The sequence below is a fragment of the Armigeres subalbatus genome, chromosome 2, assembly GCF_024139115.2.
Source record: "Armigeres subalbatus isolate Guangzhou_Male chromosome 2, GZ_Asu_2, whole genome shotgun sequence".
Classification (NCBI taxonomy): Eukaryota; Metazoa; Arthropoda; class Insecta; order Diptera; family Culicidae; genus Armigeres; species Armigeres subalbatus.
Window position 1 is genome coordinate 220,506,224 of NC_085140.1, and position 17,805 is coordinate 220,524,028.

General features: G+C 37.6%; 1 protein-coding gene across 1 annotated transcript; it reads left to right on the forward strand.

Annotated features, from left to right (window-relative positions):
• The first annotated feature begins 14,659 nt into the window (after positions 1-14,659).
• LOC134215916 (uncharacterized) lies at positions 14,660-16,724 on the forward strand. Its single transcript, XM_062694995.1, has 2 exons — positions 14,660-14,676; positions 15,669-16,724. The coding sequence occupies exon 2, from the start codon at positions 15,669-15,671 to the stop codon at positions 16,650-16,652; it is 984 nt and encodes a 327-aa protein (XP_062550979.1). The 5' UTR covers positions 14,660-14,676; the 3' UTR covers positions 16,653-16,724.
• The last annotated feature ends 1,081 nt before the right edge of the window (positions 16,725-17,805 follow it).

Here is a 17,805-nt window from a genome sequence, read left to right on the forward strand (position 1 = left end):
CATTTCGCTTTGAGAAGTGTGAAATCCGTTCAATTAAAATTTCGGGACTTCCGATCAATATGAAGCAAATATTTTTCTTCTGTCATAGTTTTTGAATTATTTTTTCTTTCATACAAGTTTTAGAATGTTCGCAACAGATTTTAACCCTATTTTGAATTTCAAGATGGTTTACTGCCGTTTAAAATAATTTAAAAAATGTACATGTACCACTTTTACTGGCAACGATTTTCGGTTTCTGTTTAATTCTGTTCCCATTAATAGTGGTACATGTGTATTTTGTTCCAAACAAACTTGAAATTTGTCAAGAAACTTTGCATATTTCTCATTACTACCTTTAGGCACATCAGTCATAACACGTTGCTGCAGTGAAGTTGCAGAAAATAGCAAATTTAATTTTATTTCCGAAATTTTTGGAAAAATGCGTGTCCTGTAAAATTTACTCAATGTGACATGTACCATTTTCGCTGGCACCGGTTCATATAATGCACCAGAAAGGCACAAACATAGCTAGGTGGATGAATCAGGGTTTTTCTCTTGCGAAAGATTAAGTTTCTGTTTTGCATGGAATTTCAACAACATTTTTTTCGGGAATTTGATGGAATTTCTTTGGATGAATACTAGTCTGGCCCAGCTTAGAATGGGGAGAAACAAAAGTTGTCAAATTCCAAGGGGCACCCCTAGGATTGTGTCTTTGGGTGAGGAAATCAATCTCCCAAAATTTCAATTCAATCGCTTGGCTTTTGGCTTTGGCTTAAGCTCCTAATTAGTTGGGTTGTGTACTTTTGAATTTATTGATCGAATCGAAACAGCCGAAAACTATATAAAAGTTCATTTAATCATCGTACAATGTTCTGTAAAATTGTTCTGTAACACACAAACTGCCCTTTTTGCAATTCTGAGCTCAATCGAGCATTCACAAACAATTTCCAAAACGAATGAGTGGCGGAGGTGTGTTTCGTATATATTGTATTATCCCAATACAAACTTCAAATCAAATGCGCCAGCTTATGCAACAAGCGATTGAGCTGAAATTTGAAATTTGACAACCTCAAATCGTATCCCATCAATTTCCTCCTCGGGACCAACACCGTTTGGCTCTACCAGCCACTAGGTACTTAGTTTTGACAAAGTTTATTATCAGTCTGCGGAACCTCCAGTATGACGATGACGAGAAAGAAGCGTTCTATGCGCAGCTGGAGCAGACATACGATGGATGCCCACTGCGGGACGTCAAAAAAATCATCGGTGACATGAACGCTCAGGTAGAAGGGAAGGAAATGTATAGACCGGTCATCGGACCGGATAGTCTGCATACCATATCGAACGGCAACGGCCAACGATGCATAAACTTTGCAGCCTCCCGCGGAATGGTAGTCCGAAGCACTTTCTTCCCCCGCAAGAATATCCACAAGGCCACATGGAAATCACCTAATCACCTAAACCAAATTGACCACGTTCTAATCCACGGTAAATTCTTCTCCGACATCACGAACGTCCGCACTTACCGCAGTGCGAATATTGAATCCGACCACTACCTCGTTGTAGTATGTCTGCGCTCAAAACTCTCGACGGTGTACAACACGCGTCGGAGTCGTCCACTGCGGCTAAACATTGGGCGGCTACAAGTCGGTAGACTAGCCCAAGAATACGTGCAGCAGCTGGAAGTGGCACTCCCAACGGAAGAGCAGTTAGGCGCATCATCTCTTGAAGTTGGCTGGAGAGATATTCGATCCGCCAATGGAAGCACCGCAACCGCTGCACTAGGCACGGTGGCTCCGGATCAGAGAAACGACTGGTATGACGGCGAATGTGAGCAGTTAGTTGAGGAAAAGAATTCAGCATGGGAGAGATTTCTGCAACACCGCACGAGGGCGAACGAGGCACGATACAAACGGGAGCGGAACAGACAAAACTCGATTTTTCGGAGGAAAAAACGCCAGCAGGAAGACCCTGAAGAGACGGAGGAACTGTACCGCGCTAATAACGCACGAAAGTTATATGAGAAGTTGAACCGTTCACGTAAGGGCCACGTGCCACAGTCCGATATGTGTAAGGACATAAACGGGAACCTTCTTACAAACGAGCGTGAGGTGATCCAAAGGTGGCGGCAGCACTACGAAGAGCACCTGAATGGCGATATGGCAGACAACGGTGGCGATATGGTAATGAACCTAGGAGCACGCGCGCAGGACATGTGACTTCCGGCCCCGAATCCTGGAGTTGACCAACTACCAGAAGAGCTGTTTAAACACGGTGGTGAGGCACTGGCTAGAGCGCTGCACTGGGTGATTACCAAGGTTTGGGAGGATGAGGTTCTGCCGCAGGAGTGGATGGAATGTGTCGTGTGTCCCATCTACAAAAAGGGCGATAAGCTAGATTGTAGCAACTACCGCGCAATCACATTGCTGAACGCCGCCTACAAGGTACTCTCCCAAATTTTATGCCGTCGACTAGCACCAACTGCAAGGGAGTTCGTGGAGCAGTACCAGGCGGGTTTTATGGGCGAACGCTTCACCACGGACCAGGTGTTCGCCATACGTTCGGTAGTTCGAGTTGCGTTCGTTGTTCGTCGAGTTCGCCTTGCTGTTAACCGCTCCGTTTCTGATTGCTGATTTGTATGTGATATAGCTGTTCTAAAAGTATAAAAAACCCACTCAAAAGCTATTTGTAGCATTCCCCAACGGTGCATAAAAATCGATCGCGGTAGCTCAGCCTCTTTGGTAATTCGTTTAATTATAATGCCAAACCATTGTGAGAAATGCAAACTGGTCATCAACAATAACGATGACCGTACGGTTTGTGAAGGAAAGTGCGCCAAAGTGTTTCACGCAAGCTGTGTTGGAGTTACTGAAGCTGCTCTGTGTGTGTTATCCCGCAATATCATCTGGATGTGCGACTTATGCATGGATGTATTTTGCAAGGAACGAGATAGGACGCAAATTGATGAAGCCAACAGCACCGAACCGTCGCGATCAATGGTGGACGAGATAGACGATTTGAAGCGATCCGTTGCGAACATTGTTAAAACACTTGCAAGCGTCGTTAAACAACCCGAACCGCTTCCTCCGTATCTACATTCCACGCCTGTTAGTTTATCGAATCTCCGTGACAACTCCGATGAAATTGATAGTAGCCCATCACATCAAGTCGAGAAAAGAAGTGAGGAATTCTCACTTTTTCTATCGAACATCGACAGAACTGCGACCGAAAATGATGTGAGAGTATTGGTATCATGCTCGCTAGGAATTCCACTATTGGCATGTGATAAAATTAAAATGCTTATACCGAAATGGAAGGATATTGAAAAAATGGAATACATTTCATTCAAAATTGAATTAGACGTAAAATTAAAACCGCTTGCATTAAAAGACTCGATTTGGCCAAACGAAATAAAATTTAGGGAATTCATATGTGACTTGAATGCAACGTGGAAACCTTAATGATGTATAATTGATTGTTTGTTAGTTCATAGTTCAAGTTTGTTTGTCGACTTAAAATTGTGATTTGTTGAAATTAAGAGGAATAATGTTTGTACCTATTTATTTTGTAATTAGCTTGCTTTAGAATGAAATCTTCATTTAATGTGCAATTATGATTATGTGATTTGTTTACCATCTGTTGTGTCATGTCTAGTTTTAAGTAGTTCAATAAGACCTCTACGGTCAGTTGAATGTAATCAATAAATACAAATACAAATACGTCAGGTATTGCAGAAATGCCGCGAATACAACGTGCCCACACATCATCTATTTTTCGACTTTGAAGTCGCATATGATCGGGACCAGCTATGGCAGCCAATGCACGAAAACGGATTTCCGGATAAACTGATACGGTTGATCAAGGTGACGATGGATCGGGTGATGTGCTTAGTTCGAGTTTCAGGGGCATTCTCGAGTCCCTTCGAAACGCGTAGAGGGTTACTATTGAACATCGCTTTAGAGGGAGTAAAACGAAGGGCAGGGATTGACACGAGTGGTTCGATTTTCCCGAAGTCCGTCTAGTTATTTGGTTTCGCCGACGACATCGATATCATGGCACGTAACTTTGAGAAGATGGAGGAAGCCTACATAAGATTGAAAAGCGAAGCTAAACGGGTTGGACTAGTCATCAACACGTCGAAGACGAAGTACATGAAAGGAAGAGGGTCAAGAGAGGTCAATGTAAGCCACCCACCACGAGCAAGGGCGTAGCCAAGGGGGGGCAGGGGGGCGCTGTCGCCCCCCCTAAATTGTGGAAAGCTTGAACGGGTACTGATCGGGTCCAATCATATACAGAAATAGGTGGTTGAAATTCAAAATATTCCCAAAACTTATTAGGGTATCCAGGATCCATAATAAATGAAAGTTCAAAACAACTCGAAACATTTCGGACTCAAAAATTCTCCTTGAAATCCTTCTAGAAGCTCCCCTGGGAATTCCTCCGGAAAGTTATCCACAAATTCCTCTGAATATCGTTCGAAAATCCTTCTCATGTAATTGTAATTCCTCTTTATCTAGAAACCGCCCACTAAATTTTTTTTAGGAAATTCACGAGGAGATTCCTTGAAGATTTCTTTTCTTCTCTCCAAGATTTACTTCTAGATATTTCTTCGGCTATTCTCTCGTCAGGAAGAATCCGGCGTTTCCTTCAGGCATGCATTCGAGAGTTCCTTCAAGAATACATACGGAATTTCTTCCCAAAATTCTACCAGAAGTTTCTTCAAAAGTTTATGATGGAAATCCTCCGATTTAGCTCCATAATTTCACTTGTAAATCTATAAGAAATTCCTTCGGAAATTCTTCTAGGAACTTCTCCGGGCAGTCCTCTCGGAACTCTTCCTTTAATTCCTCCGGGATTACTTCCAGGAAATTTTCCGGGAATACCTCCAAACATTCAATAGCGAAATCATCTAGCATTCCAATCTGGAATTCTTTTCGCAATTACTTTAAAATATCCTTCAAGAAATCCTCTAAAAATATCTTCATGAATTTCTCCTGGAATTCGTCCAAGTATTTCGCCAGAAATTCTTACAGGTATTTTTTCGGGAGTTTCTTCAGATACTTCTCCAGGAATTCCTTCAAGAATTTTCCCGGGAGATTTTCCGCGGAATTGTACTAAGATTTCCTACTGGACTTCACTCGGAATTTACTCGGATATCTGCCAAGAGTTCTTCCAGAAATTTCTTCGGAACAATCCGCAGGGATTTTCTTCAGCAATTCATCTGGGAATACTTTCAGGATTTCATCTGAGAATTTCTGCATTAATTCCTCCTGGTATTTTTCTGGGAATTCCTTCAGATATTTTTTCGGAAATTCCTTTAGGAACTTCTCTAAGAATTATTTCAGGACTTCCATGTGGGAATTCCTCCGGGAGTTCTTCCAGGAGTTTTTCCAAGAAATTCTCCGGTAATACCTCCAGAAACTTTACCGTTACCCGTAATGCTGGGTAGATACCTCTTCGTGGTGTGTTACGGGGTAAGTTCTATCATGGTCACATTGCCAGCTACAGGCACATCCTGACCCAACGAATACCTTCCCAATAGCCAACTCCGTGGTACTTATTCCTTCTCTCCATAGTAAAGGTACAGATAAGCGTGGCCAGGAATAGTAATTCTAATGCTTTTGTCATTTTTTGTCATAGATTGAAATTAAGGACTACACCCACCTTGATTTCTGATAGCAATCTGGACAGAGATTTCAAAGGAAGCATGAGTATCACTAGTTTCCAGTCCACGAAATATACCGTAGCAATGCCATGCTTTCGTATTTTCATATATTCATATAATATTTTCCATATTTCATTATACTTATTTTTCATATTTCATTATATTCATTTTTCATATTTTTACATTTTATTTTTAAATTTCCATATTTTTATAATTTCATATTTTTACAATTTAATATTTTTTTATTTACGTATTTTATACTGTCCTAATTTTTCACTTTTATATTTAATATTTAATGTTTTAATATTTTTAAACTATTATATTTCATATTTTTGTATTTTCATATTTATATAATTTCATGTTATTACATTTTCATATTATAATATTTTTATATTGTCATATTTTCCATATTTTTATATTTTTCTTATTTTTATACATATATTACATTATATGATGCTTTTATATTTTTATATTTTCATGCTTTCACATTTTTTATACCTGTATATGTTCATATTTTTATACTTTTGTATTTTTAAATTTTGAATTCCATATTTAAATCCTTTGAATTTTTTATATATGTGTATTTTCTTTTTATTGTTATAATGTTATAAATATTGTTGAAATTTATTGTTGTAAGTATTGTTATAATTCCTAATATTTAACTTTCATATTTTTTTGTCTTTCTTATATATTTATACTTTCATGTTGTTATAATTTAATTTGCATATTTATATATTTCTATATTTTCAGGTTTCTGTTTTCATATTTTTGTATTTTTATATTTTTATGGTTTATTTTTTTATACTTTCATATTTCCATGTTATAGGGGGAAAGACGGCTTTGGCAGGTTTTGTACTATTATTGGCAGGGGTTTTGTCGACCAAATTTTATGAAAGTTGGTCACAATATTCTTTGATATGCAAAGAATGTTTAGGCCAAATTTGAGCCCAGTCAGTCTTAAAAAAGCCCAGTGCCAATAATAGAACAAAAACTGCCAAAGCCGTCAGTCCCCTATATAGTTTTGTGTTTTAATATTTTATATTATCTTATTTTCAGATCTTCATATTGTCATATTTTCAAAATTTTAAGCTTTAACATCAATTACAAGATACAAAAATATGAGTGCATAGGAGCATAGAGGCGTGCGATTGTGGTAGTATTGAAAACTTTAAAATATCAAGTTTTCAATATTTTCATATTCTCATGCTTTTATGTTTTTGTGTACACTGGATTTTATTTTTACACGATTTACATTTTCTCAATTTTTCACTCATCCTAAATGTTTAACGTATAATAATTGTCATGTGATTTTTCTTTGATTTATTCTGGATTTTTTGAAACATGTTGCGAAGAGATTGGTGGCAAATTGAAGTCACACGATCAAAAATACGAGCGAAAAAAAATCGTGTAAAAACAAAATCCTGTGTACTCATATTTTTGTATCTCCATTTTTTAATTTCATGTTTTCCTATTTTTTATTTTTTATTCTTTTATTACATTATATTTTATGTTTCTTATTTTCATATTATAAAATTTTCATAATTTCATGCTTTTTATTTTTATATTATAATTTTATGTACCTTCATATTTTATGATTACATTTCATAGCTCACTAGTCACTACAAAATATCCCAGAAATGAAAGCTTCACAACCTGCCATGTAACATTTATGCAGACGACGTCCTGGCACATAACCTGTTATCTGATACTCATAACTAAAAAAAATCTATATAATTTCCAGCTTCTTCTACAAGAGATGTACATCCTGAGTTAACTCCGGCTCCTAGATGATGTTATATTCTACGAATATATATAAAATTTGATATAACTTCTTACCATAATGTTATTAATTTCACTACATATTTATATAGGACTACCAAAATAAGAACTTAAAAAGAACGCGGTGCGTATGGTACGGTATGTCCACGCATCCTTCAACCCCTGTAGATTCGTGATATGTATCATGTTGAAGTGAATACTTGAACACGATACATCTCTAAGAATCATCTCTGCGGCAAACACAACGTAGTGGGCCTGGCCGCTTTGAAGTTTATGTCATACCACTGGTATGCTGTGAGCCTCAATATTGACAAGAAAAATTATTGGGAGTCATCTAACTCAATGATTTTCCAGGATGCTTTCTTTGTACTGGCTGCGTTTGTGTTCGATTAGATTAGATTAGATTAGGTAATACCTCCAGGAACTTCACAGGGAATTCCTGGACGTTATTTGGCAGGAATTTCACGGGAAATGGGATTTCGGAAGTTCCTTCAGAAATATTGTTTCTCTTCCTCTAGGGTATTCCACCGGATGTTCCTCTGAAGATCCACCAGTAGTTCCTTCGGAGATTCAATCAGGCTTTCTTCCAGGAATTCATTTAACATTTCTTTAGGCATTTATCTACAAATTCCTCCAGAAGTCCCTCGGAAAATTTCTCTGGGAGTTCTTACGGGAATTCCTCCGGGAGGTTCTTTTAAGAATTCTTCCAGGAGTACCTCCTGGAATTCTTACGGAAGTTCCTTTGGGAGTTCATCCTGGAATTCTTACGAGAGATCCTCCAGGATTTCCTCCGGAAATTCTTCCTGTAGTTCTTCAATAAATTCCTCCAGAAGTTCCACCGTCAGTTCCTCCGAGCATTCCTCTGATAATTTAGCCGGAAATTCCTATAGAAAATCCCCCAGTAGTTCCTCCGGAAATTACTCTGGCAGTTCCTTTTCAGAGAAACACCCAAAGAAACTGCCGGTGAAACTCCCGGAGGGATTCTCGTAGAAACTGCTTGTGGATCTCCCGGAGGAATTCCCGAAGGAACTGCCGGAGGAGCTCCCGTAAGAACTCCCGGAGGAACTCCTAGAAGAATTCCTAGAGGACCTCCAGAATGAGCTCCCAGAGAAACTATCGGAAGAACTTCTGGAGGAATTTCCAGCTTAATTTCTGAAGAAAGCCTAAATGATTTCCTGAAAAAAGCCTGAATAATTTCCTGGAATAGCTTCGGGTGGAGCTCCCGGAAAAACTCTCGGATGAATTGCTGATGGAATTCCCGGAGGAACTCTCGAAGGAATTTTCTGGAAGAAATTCTGAAGAAACTCCCGGGAGAATTTTCAAAGGAACCCCGGGTAAACTACCAGAAACATTCTCGGAAACAAGAGAATTCATCTTATAGACAAATCTCGTCTAGCTAAAACCTTTGTTGGGGTTTGTAGCTGGACCATCATCATCATCAGAGGACCTCCCGGAGAATTCCCTGAGGAGCTCGCAGAGAAATTCACAGAAGAGCTTCTGGTGGAAAATATATATAAATTCCTGAAGAAGCCTAAATAAATTCCAATTCTGCCGAAATTCCCGGAAGAATTTTCAGAGGAACTGCCGATAGAACTACCGGAAAAATTCTCGAAGGAAATCCTAGAGAAATTGGAAATGCCGGTGGAAATCCTGGAAGAATTCCAGGAGAAATTTTCGGAGAAACTCCTGGTGGATCTCCCAGTGGAAATCTTGAAGTTTCCACCGGAATTCTTTCAGGATTTCATTGCGAATTAAACTAAGAATTCCTCCGAAAATTCCATTGTTGATTTGATTTTCGGTATAATTTCTGTATAAATTTCCGGTGGAATTCCTGGAGAAATTCTTTGGAATTTTCACAAGAAATTATTCGAAACAATTCACGGAAAATGTTATGGAATTTACACAAGAAATTCGAAGATTTTTCGTGAAATTCTCAGGAATGTTTACTGGCAATTCTGCGGAATTTCCACGGAATATTCTTATTCTTAAAAATTATGGGAAACAGCACGAAATTATTTGAATCATTGCAGGGAATTCTGCAGAACATATAAAGAAGTTCGTGAAGATTTTCTTTGAGTAAATAATGGAGGAATTTTCGGATCAATTCCCGGCAAAATTTATGGTGGAATTCCTGAAGACACTGCCGAATAAGTTGCTGGAGGCATTCCTAAAGAATCCCTGATAGAATTTCGGATAGAATGCCAGGAGCAATTGTCGAAGGAATTCCTGGAGAAAGCTTGCATATTGATTTTTCTGCCTATTTTATAATAAATATTATTGCAGAGAGGATTTGTTTAGAAATTCAGATGTATGGTTCTAGTTTTCTTCAACTTATGGAAGAATGCATAACACAAGACTTATGGAAGAATGCAGGATTTTTATAATAATTGTTGAAGCCGATTTTATATTCTTTCTGAATACTAAGTTCGTTAATATTTTTCTCACTTTATTTAAAAATATCTGATGAACAATAAATCACGCATTTTTAAATCCATTGTTGTTTCGATTTGGTTTGGATTTGGTTTCATGTGTTAATATTCATGTGTTTTTATAAAACTACTATAAAACTACGATTTAGAAGACCAAAAAAGTTTCCCACCCCCGCTTCTCGAAATCCTGGCTACGCCCATGACCACGAGTTTCTATCAGTGCAAATATGGATTATTTGCTGCAACGCCAGAAAGAGTGCATTACAGAGGATTCAAACTAAATGTTGAAATTGATTCTAAAGCTGCTTCCCCGCACACCAAAACATTATGAATATTAGGTGACTTATTTGAATGAATTAAAGGAAAATCATTCAATCACGACATCAAACATTCAAATTTTAATAAATGTATGATCTCCGGGGAAACTTGATGTTGCTGAGAGCTTGAAAATCTACCGACAGGTACAAACGCGGATGTTGAATAAAGATCAGGGAAATAGTAGCTCCTGGCTTCAAGTTTATACCTAAGCATTAAGTGTAACAAGCGAGTAGAGGTAAGCACAGCAGTAGAATTAGATAATATACTTAGATAGTGCCTAAGCCTAGTAAAAATAGTGTCAAGTGGTGGAATAAAATTGGATAGTACAAACTCGTCTTATGATAAGTACAGTCGATTGACATTCCACTAAAAAAGCTCAAAATAATTTTCTTAATAACTTGAAGTTTGATGTGTCGCATGGCTGCCGTAATCTGGCAAAGTGACGTATACGCCATTTTCCAAAAATGGTGTTAACGTGTAGTATTCATCGTATTATGGAAAACAGAAAAATGGAAAACATGTATGTTGTAAAATGGCGCATACGTCACTTTTTCATATTACGGCAAATTATGGGTCTTATATATTTCCCAATATTGACCTTTGAACCGGTACTCGGTAAATCCATTTTCCGGTTCTAATCGATTCAAATATGGCCCAGGAAGAACAAAACTTCATATAGTGCCATAACTTTAGAAATCATGAAGTTTCATGATGGTATTCACATATTTCCGTGAAATGACCCCGTAACAGGTTCCGGCGGAATACAGACCATTTTTTGGACCGATCAAATTTCTGCGCCGTTTCCAATAAAAATATCTAAAATAATCCGAAGTATGCATTCTAAGAAAGCTAACACCCATTTTAAATCCGGAATTACTCCGGAACCGAGTGGCCAATCCTGAAAATCCATAACTCCTAAAAACTCCTAAAATTTTAATAAATTCCGCATCTTTGGTGAAAGTTACAGCCAAAAAGATTTTTATTTTCGTTGGGGGGTTGGTAACGGAAGGGTTAAAAACACTGTAGGGGAAATTGGACGCACATGATCCCCACTTTTTGTTTCGGATGTTTCTCGATGAAAAATGCCTAAATTTATACGATTTAAGATGGACTTGATGAACAATTTAAATAGGTATTCAAAAACATCATTGGAAGAAATTATTTTTTCGTGAAAGTTAACTAAAAATCGATTTTTCCAAAAAATTTGTCATTTTCAAAACTTGCGGGAGACTTGATCCCCATATGGGGGAAAATTGATCCCTTTATGAGCTGAGCATATGTAGGTTCTTTCAAGTCTGATGAAAGGCTAAATTGGTTTATTTTCAAATCCTAATAATTCTTCATAGTCTATAGTCTATATTTTTGGTATTAAGTAAGGCGAGTATTCTGGTTCTCGAATACAGTAAGAGTGACAGTTATCAACAAAGTTGGCATGGTGATAACTATTTATGCAAACAATCCTCTTCACTGAAAGGCAGAGGTCAATTCTAGACCAACATTTGCAAAGGGCGTAATGCAACGTACACACCAGTCAAGCAGTTTGACGAACATTGACTCCACCCCCAAGAAAATGCCTTGGTTGCTGCTTTGTTTGAACGTGTGTGAAGTTGTTCGAACAACCATTTGACAGTTGGTGGCTCGGTTGGAAAACATTAAAACGGTTTGATTTTGGTTTGAGTTGTCGGGGGCGGAGTCAAGGTTTGCCGAACATGTTTGAGCATTTGTAGTGAAGTTGCACAAACCCCCATATATTTTTTGATGGTTGGTGCTCAAGTTGGCGCTTCGGTCGTTCGTGTGTGATATTGTTCATCGAATAAATTGATTGTTCGTGCCGCTGTTGGTAAAAGTTGATGGATGTTTGAATAAACGAGAGGTGGAGTCAATTTTGGTCAAACTGCTTGACCGTGTGTACGTTCCATAACAGCCAAAATTTATTCCTTTTGATTCTTTGACCACATATATAGCTATATATGTAGACGAAGAATCGGACGGAATAAATGTTGACTGTATCGCCCTTGTTGGTCTAGATATTATGACAACCATATGTTTGGTGTTTCCAAGAGGATCTTTCTGTGTGGCTGGATGATCGATACATAAATATTAAATATATCTTTGTTGTTTTTAAAACTAGTTATCCTGTTTATAATTTAAAAAAAACCGCACTCCAAAACCCATGGCCATTGGTAAATATCCCAGAGTGCCTTTTTTGGGACCAACATAAAAAAAAATGTGATGCAATCGCGGTCGCCAGACTACTACCAATACCACGACCGTGATCATACCAGGCTGGTGATTTCCTACGTCATTGTGGTACTGTCAATGCAAAGTGCCAAGTTATCAAAACTATTTGTGATGGAAGCGAACACTTCACACCATTTGCTCCACCGAGAAAAATCATCTTAACCATTGAAAATACGACATTCCAGATCCATTTAAAGTATTTTTTTTACAAAATACAATGCATTGTTATTTTTGTGTTGCTTTGTTTTGATTCAATATATCGATATCGAAAGTAAAAATATCGATATGACCGATATATTGAAAACAAAATATCGATACAAAAATATCGGATATCGAAAGAAAAATATCGATATTCCGATATATCGGAAGTATCGGAACGTCCCTAGGTTATACTTTAACGCAATGTGCCACTTGGTTTACGATCCTCTAGTAGTAGAAATGCAAAAATATACGTTCTCCCTTACTAATTTCCATACAAACTTCAAACGCGATGCGGAAAGCGAGGAAGCAACAAATCGGTCCCAAATTCTGCACAGTTGTTCAGGACCCAGAATGGCTTCGAAAAACCATTGATTTGGAAAAAATACCTGTAGAGTAGACAATATGCCGCTGTGTATAAAATTAAATTATATTCACTATTTTGGAATCGAAGTGTTAGCTCTAAGAGATGGGTTTTTGAATTTGAAAAAACGTAGTAGCCTGAATTTAGAGACGACGGTATTCGTCACATGGGCATTCGTAGTCAGGATAACCAAGTGAACGGAGTGATATAATTGTACTGCAAAGCAAAACTCATGGTTAATAAATTATAACGTGAAACAAGTGAAATTATATGTTTTAAGGTACCCCGGGGCAAGTGGGACCTAAAAAAAACGCTAGTTCATCAAAATTGTTAACGCATACTTAGAAAATAGGTTACTTCAGAACATTAACCACGGATACATCATTATATGCTTCCATTGTTGAAGTGTAGAGGTGTTGGAAGCCATTTATTTAATTACAAAAGTATTGGTAGTGCAAGAAATGAATTTACATTCAGGACTCACTTACCCCTTTAAACGGGGGAAGTGGGACCTATTCTGTTTTCTACTGTCGAACGAAACTAATTTGAGAAATGTTGATATAATGTTCATATTGTTTCTGAGTATTGGTATATTCAGATCATGGATGGAGATAGGTTGTGTGTCGTACTTTATTTTTGCAACAAGAAATTATAATTATAATGTAATTATAATGTTAGCACATATGAAAACAAGACAACAGCCGATTTACTGTTTATTTGGCTGTTGTCTTGTTTTCCATTAGCTTACTTTTGTACCAAATGTTTTAGGTGGCAAGGATAAGCAAATATTTATTCACTTTTCGTATGAATAATTATTTCTCTTTTTAGAACACACATTATTACATGAATCAGTACTTCAGAAGAAACGTTTTTATTCAGGCGATGCGCAGTGTTTTAATTTGTAACAGAACAAAATAGCCAATTTATGTGTTAAGCACTTTATTTATCTAAAAATCTGATGCGAAGTTTGAAAATAACAAAACACAAGACAAATCCTGTTGACCTATTGTAGAATAAATAGATTATTTGCACTGTAAGCGGAAGAATATCGCATAGTTATAGCCATTGCTCTTCTTCATGCGGGAGATAGACATTTTCAGAATGTTAAATACACATTTGGTAATTAACTGTACAATACTTTTTAATAACGAGATCAAACTGCATCTGATTCAGATCCATATGATATATGAATGACGAATTTTTTTTTCACTAGACAACCATTTAAAAACAATTAAAATAGCTTTATCGAAAATGTTGTTCAAGTATGTCCCACTTGCCCCATGCATGTTAAAACTCAAGGGCAAATGAAAATTGCAGATTTTGGCTTTAATTAAAAAAAATTAATCGTTTTCGATGTCACACAATTATTTAATTGCTCAAAATATTTACTTTCCACATCAATGATAAATTTAGAAACGACTATTTAGTTGGAAATCCATTTAATTTAAATAAAAGTAATAGATTTTCCTGGTAGTTTAAAGTCATGATCAAGCAATAACATTAGTATGGTGCCTTAAATGGTTTTGATTCCAAATATTCTTGTGTCGGGTTAATTCGTTTGTAGTTCTGCTTCATCTTTCTAGAACATTGTTACCATTAAAAACGTTCATTGTTTCATTTGCAGTCATAGTTCCCACTTACCCCGTATTTTCACTTGCCCCGGGGTACCTTATATTGATTCGGAGAAACTACAAATTACCAAGGTAAGACTCTACATTTTGGCGCACTGTCGGTAGGATTCGACGTAACTATTTTCTCGCATATTAAGCTTTGAAAAGCGCACGTGTTTTATTTTTAGGTTAACTTTTTTTTCATACTGTGAGAATGCCTAAATATGTAGACTTTATTTAATTTTGCAATAATGTTTTATTCACCAAATTCACTGATGAGTATTTGTAAGGGAATTGAAAAGAGCGAGTCCGGTTTGATCCGAAGCGCATTAATGAAAGCTAGTCCAGTATTCATACTGTAGAGCAGAAGCGAGTCCAGTTTTCGTACTGTAGAGCAAAAGCGAGTCCAGTCATGAACTGAAGAGCATTAACTAAAGCTAGTCCAGTTTTGCACTGAAGAGCAGCGATGAGTCCGGTCATGAGCCGAAGCAGAGAGAAAAATCGGTGGATTGATATTAAAAAAGTTGATATGGAAAAATGTGCACAAGGAAACCCTGGAATATTTTCTAATTTTGATGGTTATCACAATTCAATTGATCAATTACTTGGAAATTACTTCATGGAAACAAATATAATTTATTAAATATACATAATATGAAAAAATGCTTATTTTTGGTGATTATTCATGTATTTAAAAAAATATATATTAAAAGAATTAAATGAAAAATTAATAACTTTATGAGACTACATACATTTTATGAATAAAAGACTACATTCTCAAATATCGCTGTGGAGATATCATGGCATGGAAAAAAAGTCATGGCGAAATTGATCAACCATGGGTTTTTCTAATATGACAGACAAAAATCCAATAAGAGCAAAATAAAAACAACAAACTATCTCATAATTCCATGTATGATTTGGTTGTTCTTGTGCCGTAAAAAAAAATATTATTTTTGTGATTAATATTGGAAAGAAAAATTAAAAAGTGAAACGAAAAAAGAATAATTTATAGGTGAAATTGATCAAGTACTATAGTGTAAAACGGATACCTAAAACAACGATTCATTTGTGATTAATTACAGATGTCTTTTGATGCTCGACGATCGGCGTTAGAGCCTTTCAATGACACTGTTGACAGCAAAGACTTGCGCCGGGAGTGGGAGGAGTGGCACCGGGCTTTCGAACTGACCCTGGAACTCCGGAATGTCGAGACGCAGCATGAAAAACTGGTATTGCTCCTAGCGCACGGTGGTAGAGGGTTGCAACGCATTTTCTACAATCTGCGCCCCATGTCGGATGAAGTTTATCCAAAAGCAGTAGCAGTTCCCTTGATGCCAGTCGAAATTCCGGAATACGACAATGCTGTGAAAAGATTGAATCGTTTTTTTGTTGGGAAACGAAATGAGAGAATCGAGTTAGAGGTGTTCCGATCAATGAAGCAGGCACACGAAGAAACGATAAACCAATTTCTTTTGCGATTGCGAGCGCAAGCGACGCGGTGCGATTTCTACGAACGAGAAGAAAAGGAGATACTGCAGCAGATCACTATGGGTGCTCGAGACGAAAGAGTTCGTGATAAGGGACTGGAAGATGTCATGAACCTAGACGAGTTGATCAATTATGCAATTAATCGCGAAATCTTGCTGAAACAGAAGGAAAGGGCACAGCGGTTTTCTGAGGAGCGATTACCAACCCCGGGGGTCAACCAAATTCGGAACAAGCGGCCGAGATATAACGACGTCAATCAGAGGAAGTATGGCGCGAACATGAATGGTCAGAGACGAATAGACCTACGCGATGGAACGGGATGTTCTCGATGTGGATCGTCCATCCACAAAGCTGATTCAGCGAACTGCGTTGCTCGCAATGCGAGATGCAACAACTGTCACAATATAGGTCATTTCGCAAGAAAATGCAGAGGAGCTGGAAATAAACGTACTTTTGATACTCGCAACAAATCCAACCGACCGAGGGCGGAAGCAAATTTCGTGAGCTATGGTGCTGAATTGAAGGAAGAAGCGATGAAGCAAACAGAGGGGGAGCAGGGAACAAAGGTATTTTCCTAATGATAAGGAACTATGTTGTTGCTACTTAGTGAATTAATAAATGAAGCTTTTTAACTTGAATGTGTAATTAAATGTATTGAAATGATTAATCTCGTATTTCATATGGCACTCCAACAAAATTTTTTTTCTTAGGTTGCTGCTGTCAGTGCTGTCACGTATGATAACGGAGCGATTGTGTGTATGATTGACAAATGTCCTGTTGTGTTCTTGATAGATTCTGGGGCTGCTATCAACACGGTCACCGAGGGAGTTTGGGATAACCTCATTGCCAATCGTGCCATGTTGTACAAACGAAAGTTTCAATGTGATCGAACCTTTACAGCTTATGCCAGTCACCAGCCACTTAGAGTAAAAGCTATGTTTGAAGCCTGGATAACGGTCCATGAAGATAAACCGAGTTGTTATGCGGAATTCTTCGTCATTGAAGGGGCCCATAGATCTTTGCTGAGTAAATCCACCGCCGAATATCTTAAAATTCTGAAGATTGGTCTGGATGTTAACAACATCAATGCTGATACTGACCATTTCCCCAAATTTCCAAATGTACAAGTAAAATTATCTATTGATAAATCGGTGACCCCACGAAAACTGGCTTATTTGAAAATACCTGAAGCAATGAAACAGAAAGTGGATGATAAAATAATGGAGATGTTACGGTCAGATGTTATCGAGGTAGCCCAGGGTCCAGCGGACTGGATCTCTCCAATGGTTGTCGTGCCAAAAGGCAAAAACGACATAAGACTGTGTATAAATATGAAACATCCCAATAAGGCAATTCAACGTGAACATTATCCACTACCCACTATTGAAACCTTCCTGAATAAACTGCGAGGTGCTTCCCACTTTTCAAAATTGGATATAACTTCGGCATACCACCATGTAGAACTGCACCCTGAATCGCGAGGCATTACAACATTTATGACCAACCAAGGATTGATGCGTTTCAAGAGGCTAATGTTTGGCATAAATTGTGCCCCTGAAATTTTTCAGAGGATTATGACGCAGATGCTCGCAGGTATTTTTTAGCTTGTATATTCGGGCGATTTTATTATAAATATATTTTTAGAAATCTGGCACAGACAAACAGACGTTGCGCCTACAATTAGTAATGATACATTCCTAGCAACATGCATCGTTCATACCTTTTTGTGTG

Bases quoted from the DNA above. Each gene is read 5' to 3' on its own strand.
- LOC134215916 (XM_062694995.1), top strand. From the start codon at position 15,669: ATGTCTTTTGATGCTCGACGATCGGCGTTAGAGCCTTTCAATGACACT.